This window comes from Carcharhinus amblyrhynchos, chromosome 9 (genome assembly GCF_965287045.1).
Source record: "Carcharhinus amblyrhynchos chromosome 9, sCarAmb.v2.hapA, whole genome shotgun sequence".
Lineage (NCBI taxonomy): Eukaryota > Metazoa > Chordata > Chondrichthyes > Carcharhiniformes > Carcharhinidae > Carcharhinus > Carcharhinus amblyrhynchos.
This window is the reverse complement of record NC_137332.1, coordinates 28,612,895-28,634,091: the sequence shown is the minus strand read 5'-3', so window position 1 is coordinate 28,634,091 and position 21,197 is coordinate 28,612,895. Positions and strand designations below refer to the sequence as shown.

General features: G+C 41.4%; 1 protein-coding gene across 1 annotated transcript in view; it reads right to left on the bottom strand.

The window, feature by feature from the left end:
* Positions 1–20,577, bottom strand: part of eif2b3 (eukaryotic translation initiation factor 2B, subunit 3 gamma) — a 106,603-nt gene extending 86,026 nt beyond the window's left edge. Inside the window, exons 1-3 of the mRNA XM_080195372.1 lie at positions 20,427–20,577; positions 19,503–19,661; positions 8,125–8,267 (exon numbers count right to left, since the gene is read on the bottom strand). Coding sequence (XP_080051498.1) covers positions 8,125–8,267; positions 19,503–19,650 — 291 coding nt within the window. The 5' untranslated portion in view covers positions 19,651–19,661; positions 20,427–20,577. The remainder of the gene's footprint in view (positions 1–8,124; positions 8,268–19,502; positions 19,662–20,426) is intronic.
* Positions 20,578–21,197: the final 620 nt, after the last annotated feature.

The window sequence follows — 21,197 nt, the reverse complement described above, 5'->3', positions numbered from 1 at the left end:
AATAAGTAACTGGCCACATTTACAGGATGTCCAAAGTTCCAATGCAATTGTTTACAAGTTTTCAAAGAGATATTACGTTACAGGTATATTTCTCATTTCTAGAATGATTCAGATTTTGAGTTACTCAGCTCCTGTTGTCTTCTAAAACTTTAATCTTCAACAGAGTACATTTATATTTAAATCTTTACACAATAATGGTTGCTTTGAACAATAATTCAAAACCCCAATTACATTCAGTGATTAATTAAGAACTTAATTCAGGAATTTTACATAAATGAATGAAACATGACTGTAATTGTTATCTTAGACTATCAGAAGATTCCTATGGGATTGTTCACCTTAAATCAGAGGATATGTTGCTTTATTAGAAATGATACAATGCCACAGAACTTTTAATCTATTATTGTCAAGGTCACCCACTTATTTAGACTGTATAAGTAAAATTGGATTTGGAGATTTTTGCAGTATTAGCAAAGTTCCCAAAAGCCTCATGCTGAAGTTTGTGAGGTTCTGTGAGATTCTAGAGACAACAATATTGGTTCTGTTGAGCAAGGTGCAACAGGAGGAGAGAGGAGGCAAAGGGATTTGGGCGAAAGTTCTGGAAAGTAGGACCCAGGCTCTATTCCTGATGGTGGGACTAAGAGGAGTTGCGTAAAAGGCTACAGGCAGAGAAATTGAATGTTTTGGGTATGCACCTGAGGGGTGACTATGGAGGTGGAGTAGGGTAAAACCATGGAGGGATGTAAAGATAACAAGAAAGATTTATAAAGTTTCCTCATGTTGCGATACAGGATGTCAGTGAGGGCAGAGGCAATAAGCGAGGAAGATTTAGTGTGGAACAAGACACTGGCTATCAGAAGATCAACAAGAAGAGCATCAGTTCAGTTTGGAGGTGGTGAGGACTAATGTGGGGACAGAGGGGGTAACATAGATTAAATAGTATACCAAGGTTACAGTAGTCTAGTTTGGTGTGAGAAATTAGCTTGGAGGAGATGTAACCTGTGACAATCCAGCAGTTTGTAGTCAAGAATGAAGACTATAATTTCATATTCCCAAAGATATACCCAAAATTGAATGTCAGACAAGTAACTTGACAAGGCACAGGCAGTCAAAATTGTTCTGGGGAAAGGTAGAGCTGTGGGTCTTTAGCTGGACAATGGAGGAGATGCTTTGGAGAAATCAAGGATGGACAATAAACTACAAAACCTGTTATAGAGGGTGTAATTGATGACACTGTGGTGTGCGAAGAGCAAAGGCTGAAAAAAAAGGGATTTGAATAGGAAAGGTTCAGAATGTGACTGGAAAGTAACAACATGTCAGGACTGAGATACCATCTACAGTAGTTGAAGAGGATGAATGGGTTGAAGGTAAGATTTTTAAGGAGGTAATGGTGATGAAGTTGAAAAAGAAAGGAAAACATTACTATCAGCTGACGTTGAGTGTTCTGGCCTCAGACAAGGTGAATGTGAAAGGGTGGTGTAAAAGATAGACAAAAAAACTACAAAACTATGGGGTCCTGCACTAGAATACACCAATGGCCATTGGACAGGAAAGGAGCAGATAAGCCAACTGCAATGATAATCTTGATCATGAGGCTGAAGAAATCAATGGGTGAGCCATGCTACTAATATTTCAATAAAGTTAAAACTTTTAAGGATTAGATTTGAAAAGACTACCCTCACCCCACAACATTTTAAGGATTAGATTTGAAAAGACTACCCTCACCCCACACCATTTTTTGTATTCATTCATGGGACATGAGTGTCACTGGTTGGTCAGCAATTATTGTCCATCCCCAGTTGCCTTTGAACTGAGAGGCTTGCTAGGCCATTTCAGAGGGCAAATGAGAGTCAAACACATTGCTGCGGTTCTGGAGTCACATGTAGGCCAAATCAGGTAAAGACGGCAGACTTCCTTCCCTAAAGGATATCAGTGAACCAGATGGGTTTTTCCAACAATCGACAATGGTTTCATGGTCATCAGTAGATTCTTAATTCCAGATTTTTAAAAAATTGAATTCAAATTCCACCATCTGCCATGCTGGGTTTCAAATCGGGTCCTCAGAACATTAGCTGAGTTGCTGCATTAATAGTCTTGCGAAAATACCACGGGGCCATCACCTCCCCATATTATTACCATTATTAACCTGCCCTGAAAAAGTGCCCCTCCATAAACAATGACTAAGGGATGCACAAGAAGCTCCCTTTGATTTTCCTTGAACTTAGCCTCCATTCAGCACCTCAACTCACACATTGTTACATGACAAACTTTTACAGTTGGCTGTAAGGAATTCATAGAGAAATAGGGAATTGAGTTTGCTGAGCACCATTCCACTTCTTCATTATTAAACGTAAGACTGTTGTATTCTGTTATTACTTGTAGTCATTACAATTTAGCAGATAGTTAAAACAAATCATTCAGCACATTACACAGAAGGCTAACAATGTGGAATGTGGGATACAAACAAGACAAAAATGCAACTTCTGCATAAACAAGAATAAATAGTGAAAATTATTCCATTAAACAGGAGTGACTACACAGGATGCAGATATCATCAAGGTTTCCGATGTTCAACTTCTATACACTTTAACGGAAATATTTGCTTATCAAGAATTTAAATGGATTTAAATAAACAGGTTTTAGCATTGGGGATGGAACGAGAGCATCTTTAATTGCACAACTTGTCTACAGGAGGGCCAGGATGAGGTGACAGTTTAATGCTCTGCTTACACATGTACAAGCCAATACAAATAGATATTTTGAATAAAAATGATTGAATCTGTCTAATGCATCAAGACGATTAATGTCATAGTTATCAAGTCACTCATCAGTATTGAGTATCATTTTTTTTCCCATGTTGGATAAAACCCCATGGTTTTTTCTTTGTAACACAGGCCGCGATTCTCCCACAAGTGGTGAATTGATGGCAAAACTGTTCTAAATATCGACTGTTCTGTCAGTTCAGCTTTTCACCTGAATCTCCATATTCTGTACACTGCATAGATCCCAGTTGTGAATCTCATTAAAAACACGGGGAAGCATAGCCTATTTGCATCAGAGTCTGACAGTTCTGGTGCTCTGCGCATGCGCAGTGGCCCCAAAATGTCAACCTCCTGTTTGCTGGCCAGCCCAGGACCCCAGCAGTGCTGCCCCGCCAGCCATCCCAACTCCCCCCGGCGGCCCGATCGCAGCCACCACAGCAATTCTCGAGCCAACTCTGACCACCACCAACCCCCTCCACGTCCGGAGTGACCCAATGTCCAGGCACCCACCCCCCCACCTCCCCCAGCAGTGGCGATTCTCCCCATCCCCTCACCTTAGCAGATCTCCCCCCACCCCTCCCCGAGGTCAGACCCCACCCCACCTCCCCAGCAACCTGTCCCAATTGCTGCCCTCCCTCCATTCTGTCTACAGAGTGGCAGCAGGACCCACCAGCTCTGGGCCCCACCCACAGTAGCTGGTCTGAACCCCACTGGAATGAAGTACTCCTAGTGGGGTGGGAGATTCAATCGAGGCCTTTCAGGTCCCGATAATGAACAAATATACATATTTAAAACACATGCAAAAATGAATTAAATGATTTACTTGCCTTCCTGCCAGTTTCCAGTGTGGTCTGACTGGCGACAATTCACCGGTTACGGGAGATGGGTCAGGAAAGCATGTGTACGCGCAGATCCCTGTTCAGGGCCGCAGACATGTGTCTCCCAATGTGACCCGACAGAAAAGTTGCGGGTCACAATGAGAATATTGTGGCCACAGTCCTGACTGTTTACAGTGCGTGTATTTCTGTTCAGGCAATTTGTAATACGCAGTGGAAGGGATCACTAAAAAAGTTGTCCCATTCTGAAAGGTAAAGCCAATGTGAACGCAGGAAAGACCACCAAATTAGGCAAATACAACACGTCATACAATGTCAGGATTGGCGCCCCAATCTACCTAGCAGATCCTGACAGCTGACAATTGCAAAAAGTCATCATTTACACACAGGCATTTCTGAAAGAAATGGCGGAGGTGATAGTGGATGCCTTGGTGGTTATTTTCCAGACGTCGCTGGATTCCGGGGAAGTGCCGGAAGATTGGAAGGCGGCTAATGTTACGCCGTTGTTTAAGAAGGATGGCAGGCAAAAGGCGGGGAATTATAGGCCGGTTAGTTTAACGTCTGTTGTAGGTAAAATGTTAGAATCTGTCATCAAGGAGGAAATAGCGAGGCATCTTGAGGGGAATTGCTTGACAGAGCAGACGCAGCACGGTTTCGTTAAGGGGAAGTTGTGTCTGACAAATTTACTGGAGTTCTATGAGGATGTGTCTAGGGCGGTGGATAGAGGAGGGGCGGTGGATAGAGGAGAGCCGGTGGATGTGGTCTTTCTTGATTTTCAGAAGGCGTTTGACAAGGTACCTCACAAGAGGTTATTGCAGAAGGTCAGGGGACATGGAGTTGGGGGTAAGGTGTTAACATGGATAGAGGACTGGTTGTCAAATAGGAGGCAGAGAGTGGGGGTCAATGGGTGCTATTCAGATTGGCGGTTGGTGACTAGTGGAGTGCCTCAGGAGTCGGTGCTGGGGCCTCAGCTATTTACCATTTATATAGATGATCTGGAGGAGGGAACCGAGTGCACGGTGTCGAAATTTGCTGATGACACCAAGATTGGTGGAACGGCAAATTGCGTGGAGGGTGTGGAGAGTCTGCAGAAGGATCTAGATAGGCTGGGCGAATGAGCCAGGAACTGGCAAATGGAATTTAATGTTGGCAAGTGCGAGGTGGTCCACTTTGGTAGGAATAATGGTAGGAAGGATTATTACTTACGTGGCGAAAAACTGCAGCAGGCGACGGTGCAGAGGGACCTCGGGGTCCTTGTGCATGAGTCGCAAAAACCCAGCTTGCAGGTGCAGCAGGTGGTCAGGAAGGCGAATGGGATGCTGGCCTTCATAGCGAGGGGGATTGAATATAAAAGTAGGGAGGTCTTGCTGCTGCTAAATAGGGCATTGGTGAGGCCGCAGCTAGAGTACTGTATGCAGTTTTGGGCGCCGTACTTACGCAAGGATATTTTGGCCTTGGAGGGAGTGCAGAGGAGGTTTACTAGGCTGATGCCGGAGTTGAGGGGGTTGAGCTATGAGGAGAGGCTGAATAAACTAGGCTTGTACTCGTTAGAGTTTAGAAGAATGAGGGGAGATCTCACTGAGACGTATATGATGAATGGGATGGATAGGATAGAGGTGAAGAGACTCTTCCTGCTCAGAAAGGACAGTAGGACTAGGGGGCACAGCCTCAAGATAAAGGGGGGGCGGTTTAGAACGGAGTTGAGGAAGAACTTCTTCACTCAAAGGGTGGTGAATCTCTGGAATTCTCTGCCCGTTGAAGTGGTGGAGGCTACCTCGCTAAATATTTTTAAGACGAGGGTTGATGGGTTTTTGATAAGAGAGGGGATTAAGGGTTATGGGGAGAGGGCGGGAATGTGGAACTGAGCCACGACAGATCAGCCATGATCTTATTGAATGGCAGGGCAGGCTCGAAGGGCCAGATGGCCTACTCCTGCTCCTATTTCTTATGTCAATAAAATAAAGAATTCAGATGAAACATTGGGCCCGATTTTACAAATTGGGTTCGGATCGCAGCGGGGGGTGGGTCTGCAGGGGAGGTTAGCAGGGGGGCTGCGACGGGTGTTCGAGGAGGATGGGCTTCAGAGGTTCCCCTGCAAAATAGGAATCCGCTTTGGATTTTTATTCTGCAGGTTGATATCAGCGCAGATCCAGAACGGATCCGAAGACGGTAAAGTGGGATTTGGCGGTAGAGTTGTGTGCGCAGGTCATTAAGTTGATTTAAATGCATGCTAACGCACTTAAATCATCAGGCCGCCCGATTGGGGCGTGGACCGGATCTGCGCCCAAATTGGGTGTTGGTAAAGGCGCAATCTGCTCGGTTTCGGGTGCAGATCGCGTTACAGGCCCGACACCCAAATTTACCACGGTTTCATGCCTGAAAACGGGCGCGAATTTTTGGTAAAATCGGGCCCATTGTCTCTGCTTCTTTCCACAGATGCTGCCAGACCTGAGTATTTCTAGCATTTTGTGTTTTTATATCAGTTATCCAGCAAGGACAGTATTTTCCTTTTGTACTAAAGACACTTCAATGAGATACAAATAGTTGATTGAAATTGAACTACCCAAAACAATCAGCAAAGTTAATACATTTTAATTGGTGCCTGTGTGCTTGACTCCTAAACTAATGGAAAATGGTTAACACCATTTGCCCTTTGCAGGTGGTGACGGTTATTGTTATTTTCCACTTTTATTGCCCAATCATGTTACACAAATATATGATCTCAATGACAATTTTTGCAAAAGTCGACCCACTTACAACTCAATAAAAACAATCTGCTGAAATGCAGCCCCCATAACATTTCTCATCTATTCCATTCTGGACCCACAAAAATGTAAATGAAGAGAGACCAGAAAAAAAAGTCCCCAAAATTGGCTCTACCCTCCCTTCCCATACATACTCCACCTGTATTCTGCGCACATTCTTCTACATTCTGACCTGCCAAGATTAGTCCCCAGAACGGTGACCCAAATGAAGTGTAATGCAAACAAATAAAATGTGAATAAGCTTATCCCCAATTCAAACAATTACTCCCTGGTGGTTGCATGTGCTCTTCAGCTTCACTGATCAATAAAAGCTATAGTAAAAGTTTATTTATTAGTCACAAATCAGGCACACATTAACACTGCAATGAAGTTACTGCGAAATTCCCCTGTTCGGGTCAATGCACCTAACCAGCATGTCTTTCAGAATGCGGGAGAAAATATGAGCACCTGGAGGAAACCCACGCAGACACGGGGAGAACATGCAAACTCCACACAGACAATGACCCAAGCCCGAAACTGATCCCGGGTCCCTGGCGCTATGAAGCAGCAGTGCTACCGTGCTGCCCTAATAACTTGTTTGTGAGGGAGAAAATGAAAATGGAACCTGAAATGAATTAAGAAGGCACAGAATGGCAAAGAGATGACAAACAGAAGAGAAGCTTAAAAGGGAAAAGAAAAAAAAGTTAAGTGTGAGGAGCGAGAAAGCTGGAAGAAGGAACAGTAAAGAAACCACACAAAATGAATCAAAGCAAGAGAGTGAAAAAATGTACAGACAGTTTGTCAGTTTTTTTTTGTAGACTTTCTAGAGGGATATGAGAATACTTGTGGGATCAGCCAAAACATTTTTCCAACCACTGGATGAACAACAGCCCCAAAATGCACAAGTACAAGAATCCTGCTGCAGTAAAAATAATCCCCATTTTACTAATTTACTTCAGCTGGAGACTGGGAGGCAGAAGACTGAAATCTGCACAGATTGGGTGAAAAAATAATGACACGTCGGCACGAGAAATGCCGAGAAGTTTTCTGAAACAATTTAGCTCCACTTAAGTAGCAGGACGGTTGAAAGAAAATCTGAGAGAAGCTAGAATGTTACAAACAGAGGTCAGCAAAATAATAAGATACAGTGATGCTCGTACAAGTTGATAGGGAATGCAGAAAAGTATGTGATCCTAAAAACTAGGAAAATATTAAAGAAACTGCAAAATTGGGTGATGGCTTATCACTAGACTATTAATCCAGAAACTCAGCTAATGTTGTGGGGACCAAGTCCTAATTGAGCCATGGAAGCTTGTGAAATTTTAATTCACAAAACAAATCTGGAATTGAGGATCGACTGGTGACCATGAAACCACTGTCAATTGTCAGAAAAACCTATCTAGTTCACTATTGTCCTTTAGGGAAGGAAATCTGCCATCTTTACCTGGTCTGACCATTGTGTGACTCCAGGGCCACAGCAATGTGGTTGATTCTCAACTGCCCTTCAAGGGCAACTAGAGATGGGCAATAAATGCTGGCCAGGCAGCGATGCCCATGTCCCATGAATGAATAAAAAAACTACAGAAAGAGAAACTTATTACAAAAACACAGCCAACAAGGCAGAGACAAATATACTCAAAGAGAAAAATTAAACGTAACATACAAGAAGTAAATTAGTAGTATTATTTTTAAAATGGCATAAGCAAGCATTCTCTAACACTCGTTTAAAAACATGACAGTAACTGGCTGGTCCTTAACAAGGTTTTTACCTCAGAATAATACCTTAATTTTTTCATGAATCTGTCGTAAGGAGTCTGCAGTTCCCATGTCAGCATCCTCAGAAATACACACTGTATCCAATTTCATTTTTAAGTCCATTTGTGGTAGCTGTTTTTGTACTTCTCTTGTTGTAACCACTATTACCTCTGGAAAAGAAAGCAAATCTTTTACACTTATAGCCATTCTATTGGAAATGGACATATACAGCACAAAAATTTCAAGTAATTAATCGCATATCCTTTCTTAATTAATAACCTTACAGTCGATGAGGAGGTTTAGCTGGAATAATAGAGAAATTGAGTGGTTTGTGAACATGGTGTTACATGATGCTGCAGGTTTAGAATTTCACCACTGATTTTGGCGCAGTCTTAAAACCATTTTTTCCACACGTTCGTCAAGTGAGATACTGGTTTTGATCTAAGCTCATTGTTGTGAAGTTGTGTTTATAAAGATGTAAAGAATGTAAAATACTAGGAGAGAAACAGCAGTCCGTGGTCCCTTGAAACACTGGTTTAATTCAAAGCTGAGATGCTTAAAATGCAGAGTACACACAGACTCTAAGTTGCAACATTTGTTTCAAGGACTAGACAACAGGGTTCTTTTGGTAACAGGTTCTCCATGTCTGTGCATTTTGTCAGCCAATGAGTTTAAAGAAGACACTCAGCTAACAGCCTATGCGTTAAAAAAAACTCAGCTAAAGGGAACCTATAAGATTTGAATTTGGTGTTGCTGTCGGCATCAAACCAATCCTGGATTAGACAATACCTTGCTCATCAGGAATATAAAAGAGGAACTCAACAGCCTTCTGTTCAGTTCCACCAGAGGTTGAGCCAGGAGTTCAACCAGAGGCAGGGCCCAGTCACCTGAAACATTTAATGATAGTTAAGGATAGTTATATCATCCGGAGCAGTTGATTCTTAACTCTGCCAGCTTCAGTTAGGTCTCAACGAAGGTTAGTGGTGTTGTGGATAGTCTGGAGGGATGTCAGAAGTTGCAGCCTGTTTGTGCTGTAGTGTTCTATGTTAAGATAAATCACTCTCTAACCAGTGAAAAGTATCAAATAAGACGGCGCTTACAGGGAGTGGACAACTACAGAAGAACTCCAAAATTTCCGTATGTGCTCAGACCTGTTTGCATATTTTCTTTTGAGAGTGACTAAAATTCTGATATTACTGTTTTGATAATGAATGTTGTGTTTATTTGAACAGCATTTCCTTTAATTAAAATTCCTGTTTGGTTTAAGATAAAATAACTTGTCAATTATTCTCTTATTCTTTATGTTAATGAACCTCTAAATGTTGAGGGAGAATAGTTAACATCTTCCCACTTTTACCAGATTAGGAAGCAAGGTAAAGGGGATTAATCCCTGCATTGCAACACTCATGTAGTGTCTGACATGCAGATTGTGGGCTTCAATCACTCCCCAAAATAATCAAAAGCATGCGTGTAAAAAGGGTCAAAGAACAAAGAACAGTACAGCACAGGAACCGGCCCACCATGTCTGTGTCGACACAGATGCCTCTCTAATCTAATATTTTCTTGCCTCTACGTAGTCCATCAACAAACAAATTGCAATGTTTGGAGACCAACCAACTCAACTGCACACAAAGCACAAGGAGGAAGGCCACCTGGAACATATTTTCCACGTCAATGCCTGATACAGTGAGAAAGCGGTAACTAGTGCACGGAAAGGCAAGATGGCTCTGGTGGGAACTAAATTATTTAAAGAGAATAGGAAGAAGCTGAGGAACCAATTAAACTAAAAGGTAGACCAATATACTTATAGCAGTGGATGTACAAAAGAAACCATAGAAACTATAGAAAATTTACAGCTCAGAAACAGGCCTTTTGGCCCTTCTTGTCAGTGCCAAACCGTTTTTTGCCTAGTCCCACTGACCTGCACTTGGACCATATCCCTCCACATCCCTCTCATCCATGTACCCGTCCAAGTTTTTCTTAAATGTTAGTGACCCTACATTTACCATTTTATCCGGCAGCTCATTCCACACTCCCACAACTCTCTGCGTGAAGAAGCTCCCCCCTAATATTGCCTTTAAACTTTTCTCCTTTCACCCTTAACCCATGCCCTCTGGTTTTTTCCTCCCCTAGCTTCAGTGGAAAAAGCCTGTTTGCATTCACTCTATCTATACCCATCAAAATCTTATACACCTCTATCAAATCTCCCCTCATTCTTCTACGCTCCAGGGAATAAAGTCCTAACCTATTCAATCTCTCTCTGTAACTCAGCTTCTCAAGTCCTGGCAACAAGGAAAGGACTGCAAGATATATTAAAAACACATCAAGCAATGTTACAAGCAAGTGTCTGCTTAAGGTGAACAGGGAACAGGTGAAATTAGTGGTAATACTCTCTGTATTCCAGAGTAAAAGGGGGAGGCGATGGCCGAGTGTTATTATTGCTAGAAACTCAGCTAATGTTTTGGGCACTGGGTTTGAATCCCACCACAGAAGCTGGTGGCATTTGAATTCAATTAAAAATATCTGGAATTAAGAATCTACTGATGGCCATTGTCAGACCGTGTTTATAGCATATCAGGTTACAGAGATCCATTGTTGATTGTCGGAAAAACCCATCTGGTTCACTAATGTTCTTTAGGGAAGGAAATCTGCCGTCCTTACCTCATCTGGCCTACATATGACTCTGGAGCTACAGCAATATGGTTGACTCTCAACTGCCAGCTGAAATGGCCAAGCAAGCCACTCAGTTCAAGGGGCAACTAGGGCTGGGCAATAAAGGTAGGCCAGCTAGAGATGCCCATGTCCCACAAATGAATTAAAAAAATGGATTGCTAGGGTCTCCTGAAAGCACAATCTAGAGCACCGAATCACATACTGCATCCCAGATCTCCAAATTTGGAACATTAAGTGAAGAGGTAGATACAATCCTCCATTAGATAGACATGAGACAAAAATATCAATCTGCTTATAGGATCACAGTAGCTGTTATAAACAAAAGAGGCCGTTCACTTCAAGAGCACTAATTTTAGCTATCTAACACGGAAATGGAAAAAAAGTTTTCAAAGCAAGAAAATTACAATCAAACCACAATGGAAGATCCAAAGCTGCTCGGGTTTACAGCAGACTGGTTTACCAATGTGTATAAACCCAGAGAAAGAGAGGAAGAGATAAATCAATTACAGCCTCCACATCAGAGGCTACCTTGACCAAGAACAGACTTTGGTTGAACCTTTGCAGCTGCGATGAATAAGTCAAACATAGGCCTGAGGCAGGGAGCTTTTCAGGCAACATCTTCTTTGATGTACAGTAAAATCTTGATGAGCCAAATGCCAGAAGATCCACCCACAAATTTGTGTTAAGCAGTTCTTCGTGACAGCCGAGGAGGCCCCATTTCCACATGAATGCATCTCTATGTAACCTGATATGCCTACAAACACGGTCTGTCAAAAACAACAGATTCAAATGAAAACACAGCAGGGTAATAAAAGTGTGAAAAAGTCTTTCCTCAATTTGTTCACACCTTATGATGGCCTGACCTTGTAAAAAGCGTGAAAAATGTCAGCAGTTAGGCCAAAAAGGTTCTGTAATTGCTTTCTATTAGGACAAGCATTCATCAGACTTTTAGGGTTATCAGCTTCCTCGGCTGAAAAACATACTGCATCTATGATTTCGTTATCGGTCGGTTCTGACATACGTCATATAGCATTGCCCAATTCCACATAATTTTCCATGCCGGCCTCCTGCCTCATCAGAGTTGGTTGGCCTCACCCCTCTCCTTGTTTTTGACATCTCATGCAGTCATAACTTGTTTGAACCCAAATGCCCTCTGATCAACAACACTTTCAATTGTCTCAGATTTTGCCATGTTCGCCGGTCTGTGCGATTTTTCAAATGGTGGCTTGCCCTGCCATGATTCTGGATCTCGTATGGTCTAGCTCTGCTCTGGATGGTTAGCATAGTCATATGACAAGCCTAAACAGGTTTGGTTTATCTGGAGAAGGCTGATCCTGGGCATAGAATAACAAATCCCATAGAACAATCAGCAGGAATGGTTGACAACTTCGACATAACCGGAATTTTGTATCATCCGAGTTTGACTCAGCACCACTTCATCGTATTAAATGCAGAAGCTTTATCAGCGGTGGGTAGGTCTGGTGGAATTCGGACACACAAAAATATAAAGCAAAAACAGACCAGATAAGGTTCATGGTGGGAGATATAGGAGGGATGTCCGAGGTAAATTCTTTACTCAGAGAGTGGTTGGGATGCGGAATAGACTGCCTGCTGTAACAGCGGAGTCGGACACTTTAGGAACTTTTAAGCGGTTATTGGATAGGCACATGGAGCATTCCAGAATTATAGGGAAGGGATAGCTTGATCTTGGAATTGGACATAACTCGGCACAACACTGAGGGCTGAAGGGCCTGTACTGTGCTGTAATGTTCTATGTTTCTATATCAAAGAAGTGTCAAAAGATGGCCAATGAATACAGGGGAAAAAAAAACAAATCATTCATAGAAAATAGAAGCAGGAATAGGCCCTTTGGCCCTTCATGGTGGTCATCAAAATTAATATCTTGATCTCATCTTCGTCCATAACCATTTGCTCCCTTTAGCACCAAGAGCTATATCTAAAACTCTTTGAATTGCAAATCAAGTTTGTACATTTTTTCTTCAATAATTTAAATTTCTAAATGTCTGTTGAAAATAAGGTTTGAAGCAAAATCATATCTTTCTATAAAGCTATAAAATTTTATTTTATGTCTTGAGGACAGGTAAGAGTGTTATTTGGAGCCCTGTTTCAAAAGTTCGAGGTTTAACTTTCTTTCGAAAATCATAATTATTAACGCTGAAATAGGATTTGCGATTCTTTTGCCAAGTAATTTGAAAACAATCTTAAGAATTAATTCCTAAAGTTTATTTTAAAAAAGAATAAAAGTTTCATATTTAAATGATCAAGGATTTTTTTTACTTCCAAGGGAGCTTGCATACTACACCCTTCTCTTCATTACCCTCGCACCCCTGTAGTTTAAGGGGAAAGCTCAGAATGACATCAAATATCAAAATGGGTGACACAGTGGCACAGCAGTTAGCACTGCTGCCTCACAGCACCACCGATCTGAGTTCAATTCTGGCCTTGGATCATTGTCTGTGTGGAGTTTGCACATTCTACCTTTGTGGGTTTGCTCAATATGCTCCAGCTTCTGCCCACAGTCTGAAAGACGCGCTGGTTAGGTGCATTAGTCATACTAAATTCTCCCTCAGTGTACACGAACAGGCGCCGGAGTGTGGCAACTAGTGGATTTTCACAGTAACTCATTTCAGTGTCAATATCAGCCTATTTGTGACACTAATAAAATAAACTTATAAACTTTCCCCATTATACCATAATGATGAATGAGAGTCTTTTATAAAAGGTAAATTATGTTTACCCAAGGAAAAATATGTTTAAATGATTGTCCGTATATGCTAGCCCCTCATTCCTTTATCCAACCAACTGAACTGAGAGAACAAAGATAGAGAATAATTTCTGCTGGGCAAAATTCCAAAGAGAATCCTGGAACATGAGCCCCAGCTGACGGAGACTAGGCAAGGGTAGGAGGATGGCTTGCTCACACCAATCATAACTTAGGAATAGCAATTGCATTTTCAAAATTGCCATCATGAATTCAATTGCCATCATGGGGGGAGTGGGGCGGTTAAGCATGTTGGATATGGTGAGTGGTCAGGGAGGTTGGTTGAGGTGGGCAGAGGGGGTGAGTAACTGGACAGTTGAGGGGATAGTCAAAGGGTTACAGAAAGTATTGTGGTGGGTCCAGGGGATCAGTGTGAGCGATTTTGGAGTGGGGGATGTCAGTTCTGTAATTACCCAAGAATTAGACTTGTATTTTTCTAACATTTCTTGGGTAAGTATCCAGGGCAGTAAATTGCAATTGTCTGAAGTTTGCGAATCTAGCTCACAGTTGCAGACTTTCATGGACGGTCTCAGGGACGCAGCCCATCAGAAGTTGAAATTTCCTGGGCAATTCCCAAGGAGGTCAGCAATTCAGCTTGTCTACAGAGTTCTGATGTGCATCTTTGGGCCATATCCAGTGATCCAGAGAGCAGATGATCAGGCCCCATGGGAATAATGGTGCTGCACTACTTACCAGTTCACCTCTTGAGGTTAGCAAATTCACTTACAGCACAAATAAATTCAGATGGAAGAAACAGTATAGTTTATTTATTAGTGTCACAAGTAGGCTTCCATTAACACTGCAAAGAAGTTACTGTGAAAATTCTCTAGTCACTACACTCCAGTGCCTGTTCGGATACACTGAGGGAGAATTCAGCGTGGCCAACGCTTCTAACCAGCATATCTTTCGGACTGTGGGAGCAAACTGGAGCACCTGGAGGAAACCCATGCAGACACAAGGAGAACATGAGGAGACTCCTCACAGACAATGACCCAAGCCAGGAATTGAACCTTAGTTCCAGGTGCTGAGAGGCAGCAGTGCTAACAACCATCTCACTGTGCATGCCTGAAGAAAAGAAACAAACAAGCTTGCATGTATATTGTACCTTTCGCATTCTCAGAGTACCTCTAAGCACCTCCCTGCCAATGAATTACCTTGGAAGGTTAATTATTTTTTAGGCAAACACGGCAGTCAAGTTGTCCAAAAACCAATGTGTGGATGATATTTAAGAATGTTTTTATATTTTGCAACATATTCCACATGCAACAGTGACATTCTTATTTATCTTAGGACTCAAAACCGACCATCATTCTCGAAAACAAGAGCAAATTCTTGAAGAATTTAATATTATTCAAGTTAGGAGAAGGCTTCAAAATAAAAGTGTTAAATATTTAGAAGTTAATTAAACATTTTTAATCAAATAAATGTATTTTAAATATTAAATTATACTGTAGAGACATTTAAAGAAGCAAACAGTTCTTTACACAAGCTTTATAAAATTTTGGACACTTTTATAAAATCCACACCTTTGATAGCAAAGGCAAGGAAGGAGCTGCTGTTTGTCTCAGACTTCTATATTTATGTAAATACAGTAGAGCCAGCAGTACTTCTCATGCAGAAGTCAAAATACACTCAAAAGCACTGACTCCACATCGCTTTATTTCAAATGTCCTTCTAAATTCTTGCGATGGTGATGTGCACCCCTCCCCACTTCCACATTCCAGCATTCCCCACTATAACAACCCAAGTACTGACTCACTGTGGGCAATGCTGTGGGAGTTCTGTGTGCAATTACAAAAAACACACAATTATTTCTGTTGAGGAAAATTGGCTCAGTAAAAAAAAGTTCTCTGTTTTGTGTGGTTTCATCCATGGGAGGTACTGTTCAAGTCCACAGCATAGAACTCTCATGTAGGTTCACGATGCTGTAACGAGGAGTTTGCCCTTTGACAGCAAATCTTATTGAAGGGTGGATTTAATCAGGTTTAACATAATTTCCAATTCTTCCCTTGTCAAGGTCATTCTGACTTCAAAAAAATGCAATTCTTGACATAATCTGTTTGAACTGAAAGTATCTGTAACTTCATAGCATGCGACTGATAAAGAAAAAAGTATTAGAAACACTTCTGGGAAACCATTTGCAAATCGACAAATATAAAATACTCTTAGAATAATGCTGCACTATAACAGCCTTGGTTAAATGCTCATAGCAGCAAATTCTCTACAGTACAGTCCTGGTCACAGCTCAGAGTACACGCATGTCTATTGAATGTTATTGCACACTAGTGTGATTTATAACACCCCTGTCTCATTGGAATCCCCCTTTCTCCAATCAATGCCAATTTCATTTTGTTCTTTTAAAACAAAACTTGTGTGTAAAAGAATTTTAAAGCTTGTGCCATTATGAACTTTTGGTTTGTACAATCAAAAATAATGCCGGTAGATTTCTTGTCTATTATATATTACCATACAGTATCATTTGTAACAATTTAGGGTGTTATTAGGCATCATCACCCTTGACAGCGGCAGGCCACTAATATTAAAGGAACATGGCTTGAGAATGGTTGTGATATTTTTGCAAATATTAAAACATACAAAAGCGAATAACTGCGAAGTCAAACACTGCAGATCTACCTGTGGATTAATACCATACTGTGCTGAAATGCAACAACGTAAAGAGCAGGATTTTGTCTGATTTTACATTTATTGATTGCCAGAACTTTCTTCAATGTCCCAAAGGTCAAGGCTGTGCATTTTTTTGAGTACATGCAATTCATTTGTGTTTTTTTTGAATTGCCACTTGAACTTGAATCAGGAACATGCTGTTATAGCTGTTGGTAGCACTTGCAGTTCTAAGTTACAAATCCCAATCTGGAGTTTGAGCTCAAAGTTAAAGGCTGATAATCCATGCAGCAGAAAAAGCAGTGCATTTTACATGAGAAGTTAAACCCAAACCCCATTCAGCATGCTCGGGTAAAATATCCCACGGCATTATTTTGAAGGACATGAGAGTTATCCTGGCCAATATTTCTCCCAGAATTAACATCATGAAAACAGAGTATCGGGGGTTATTGCCACATTGCTGTCTGTGGGAGCTTGCTATGTACACCGTGGTTACTGCATTTCCTGCATTACAACAGTGATTACACTTTAGAAGTACTTCAGTGGCTATAAAGCACTTTGTGACAGGTGATGGCCATGAAAGGTAGTAGGTGAGATTCATCGAACCTGCTTGCTGCAAGCTGCTAATCCATTCTGGCTACTAAATCTGGTGTGTGCGGTCCCAGCTGACAACAGCATTTGTGTAACTACATGGATGGCAAAGGGTTAGAGGGACATGGGCCAAATTGGGACTAGCTAGGAGAGCACCAGGGTCGGCACAGAGCGGGCGACCTGTTTCCATACTGTATTGCTCTATGACTGCAACAATGTCCCCCGCAATACTTCCGTGTGTGGAGGAGAGTGGGCCTGAAGCTTGAAGGGAAAGGCAGGGTCACCAGAGGGGTGACTTCATTTTCAAAGCAGGTCGGTATATTCTAAAGATGGCGTCCCGATGCTGTGAAGCTGGCCTTGCTGATTTTATCAGGCCCTACCCCATCTGAGGGATAGCGCAAAACGTACCCACAATTTGTTTTGACAGAATGTCAGAAGATCTGGTCAGAAAAGTTGATTGTGTTTCAGGAGAGAAGCAAGGTAGTTTTCAGTCACAAGCTGACATTTTGACATTATTTTTGGAAAATTTCATCCAGTACATAGGCCTTAATCCTCCAACCTCACCCTTGGCTGGGACCTCCCATCCTGCTGCAATGAATGGAATCCCGGCCATAAATGCAACTCAAGAGAAGTATAAAGGAAGCATTGCAATGCCAGAGATACTGCATTTCCAATGGAATGTTATATAAAGGCTCCACCTCCTTGCTTAGGTGAATATAAAATATCTTATGCATTATTTCGAAGGAGAGTTATTCCTGATGTCCTGACCAATATTTAACCCTCAACTGACATCACAAAAGATAGATTATTTGATCATTAATACATTGCTATTTGTGGGAGCTGACTAAGAGCAAATGAACTGCCACATTTCCTACATAACAAGTGACATCACACCAAAAGAAACACTTATTTGGCTGTAAAGCACTTTGAGATGACTGATGGTTGTGAAAAGTAATGTATAAATGCAAGCTGTATTTTGAAAGTTTGTAAATGTACAGTAAAAGTAAAATCTACAAAATCTCACATGGAATAATCTCATGGATAAAAAAAGGCATTCTGTAAGATCATACAGATTTTATATTCAAGTATTTCTCTCTGACAGCTGTGGAAAAATAATCCAATAACTACTGATCAGTCATTCTCTGATTTGCTAATACACCCTCAATTCCTACTCCAACTTCACAATAAGCAACGTAAGATGCTGGAGACTGAGCAAGGCAAGCCATTGAAGAGTTGTATTTCTAACTGAGGACAAACAATGCTTAGATAGTTTCTCTTTAATGGGATGCATCATTTGTACGTTGGTTCTTGCTACGATTTGAAAGGTGCGCAGCTGAATCTAATAACTGGACATGGAAGATTTTGCCAAAGGTACAAAGTATTAGTGGAGGAAACAATAAACAGCTGGGTTTGGAAAGGGTGGGGAGTAGTAGGTAGAAATCAAGTTGTGGTGGATTGACAAAAAGAAATGTTGAAAAGTCTCAAAAAGAATTGAGTAATGAGGTGCACACTTTTAAGATGAGGTGTGACCAGGAAAGGATTGTTGTCTGACAGAATAATGACAAATGGTAAATCCCTGTAACAACGCTATAAATTTCTATAATCTGGAAAGCAATGATGCAAGGAGCGATCACAATGTTGGAAATGTTTAATGTTGCGTAAAGCCAATTAAAGATGTCCTGATCCAGTTTATTCTCGAAAGCTAAGCAAATTTAAGCTTGGTTAATTGTAAGATTTTAATATGCTCTGACTGCTGGGCACCACAAAAATTGGAGTGCAGTAACACAAGTTTATATATTTCCTTTGTTCTTATTTAAGATTTAGCTCTTTGTTATTAACACCTCTGCAAAATGCAAGTACTTTTGCTAACTTACTGCTCAATGTTAGTTTATTTAGAAGAGAACAGAGTAGTTGACATAAATACGGAAAATGCTGGAAAAACTCAGCAGGCTTGGCAACATCTGTGGAGGAAGAAATGAGGCTGACATTTCCGTTGTTTCATTTCTTTAATCCAATTTTTTTGGCCCAATGCACCTACACGGCCATGTGTCACTTGTTCTTAAGTTTTACTTTTACAGAGCACTAACCTTTGTTCTACTATTAACATATTCTGTTATCTTACCTTAAGGCCATTATCAGCACATTCTTTAGTCTTTAACACTACCATGAACACTAACTTTGTCTTGTGCCTATAGCATCTCTCCGACCTCACACCCATCCCTAATGTACTACTTTACTCCACCCCCTCTTAATAATGATAAAATCCATCACATTTCTCAATCTCTTTAGCTCTCAAGAGTCAGACAAGCTGGATAATAAAAGAACCTTCAAAATCTGAACTCTGTTTCTCTCTCTCTCCAAACCTGCTAGGCTTTTCCAACATTTTCTGTTTTTATTTCAGATTTCCAACATCCACAGTGTTCTGCTTTTAAATTATGCTTTTATTGAAGTCTACATTTCAGGTGCAGGCCTCTTCAGTTGTCAACTGTTAGACAACAATAAGTTAACAATTAAGTCTTGGATCACAGCGGTTCTGTTTTGATGGAGCAGATGAAAAGAGGAGAATTACAACATCCTGGTATCACTCATGGGTCTGCTCCACTGAAAAATCAATAGGCAAAAACCCAAAGGAGAAATGTAAATCTGATATTGATGGAGAAAAACAAGTTATTTCGGATTTATAAGCAGTTTACCATTCCTTGTAGCTACCCATTTAAGTGTAGATGAAACTGCTTACCTTCAAACCCAAGTCTTTCCATAAGATTCAGAGGGTACCATATCAGTGGCTTGTTTCCAACCGGCAGGAGAGGCTTTGGAATATTGGAAGTAAGATCCATCATGCGGGAACCCCCACCTGCTGCCATCAACACTGCCTGGAACTCCATTTTAATGTTTTCTATAACATAGATTTTTGATTCACATATTAATTTTTAATGTACTGAAAGTGTTGTACAGTCTTTAATTGCACCATTCAACGTATGAGTCAATACTGTGCCTCATTAAAAAGGTGAACAACCTGACTATGGAAATGAAGCAACATGACTATCAAAACAATCGTGATGATAAATGATGTCAGCCACTAACTCCAACAGCCCATCAGCCACTCACTCTGACCTGAGCAAGAAGTGCAAAGCTTTGGCATCCTGCTCAACCCATTGCTGAGTTTCATATCCTATTTCATATTAGTGGTAGAGTTAGGAAATGTATTGCTTTGTGCAGGCACAGTGGCACAGTAGTTAGCATTGCTAACTCACAGCGTTCGGGACTCTGGTTTGATACCCGCTTGGATGACTGTTTGTGCGGAGTTTGCACACTCTCCCTATGTCTGTGTGGGTTTCCTCCCACAGTCCGAAAGACGTGCTGGTTAGGTGCACTGGCCTTGCTAAATTCTTCCTCCCTCTTTTCACTGTATGTTAATACATGTGATAATAATAAATCGAATCAAATTTCAAACTTCTGGGAACCACAGGACCTAACAGCTCATAACACCGACCACAATTGCTTACATTCACCTCCGCAACTTCCCTCATCTCCAAATCTAATCACCCCCAAATACATTTGTTCCCATTTCATCACCACCCCGGGGTGTAAGTGGCCACCATTCTCCCCAGCCCGGGGTCAAATTCGATTGCTCCCCACTCCAGGCCCCGCTTTACCTTACCGAGGTGGGGGGGGGTGGAGGGGGCAATGCTGATTCAGCGAACGGAGGGCGGTGATCGGGATTCAGTGATTTCTTTCCAAGTTCAGATTATGAATCAGTTTAAAACAGGCGCTGTCACTGCTCATCCAACATGTTGTGCTCTTGGTGTTCGGGTAAGTAGTGTCCGCTTTGAAACCGTTCCCGCAGAACAAGGTTCCGGATGTGAATCTCTCTCTTACACACTTACAAGCCCTCCAGCTGCAGCTCGCACTCAACAGCTCAAAAACGAAGCAAGACAACACATCTAAAAGAGTAACTAAACCCTGTGGCTAAGACCACTCTTTCAAAGTTATTGCAACTTTTCATTCCATTCAATCACAATATTTTTATTCAAGACTTGGGCTCATGTTCCCCTTCTACTTTCATGGAAGATTTCAGTGCTTTAGTGATGCTGCTTGTCACACCTGCTGATTATTTCCAGCATTTTCTGCTTTTATTACAGCTAATTATGTTCATTAAACTTGTTTTTCTGGCTTCTCAGGCCGTGCATGGAACGATAGGGTTGGCACTCACACTAATGTGGATGTTTTGTTTATGGACCCTCTAGGCTGTATTTGCTAGGTTCCTGCAGTGCTCAGGAACAAAGAGTGTTCTCCCTTTCTTCAGTGAACCTTTTACTGACCTGCATGTCATTCTGAAGTGCAAGAACAATAATGATGAATCCTGCTCCCTTAAGCTGCAGGCAGATTTTAAATCCTGCATTGTTTCCTGTACTGACCAATAAATTCTGAA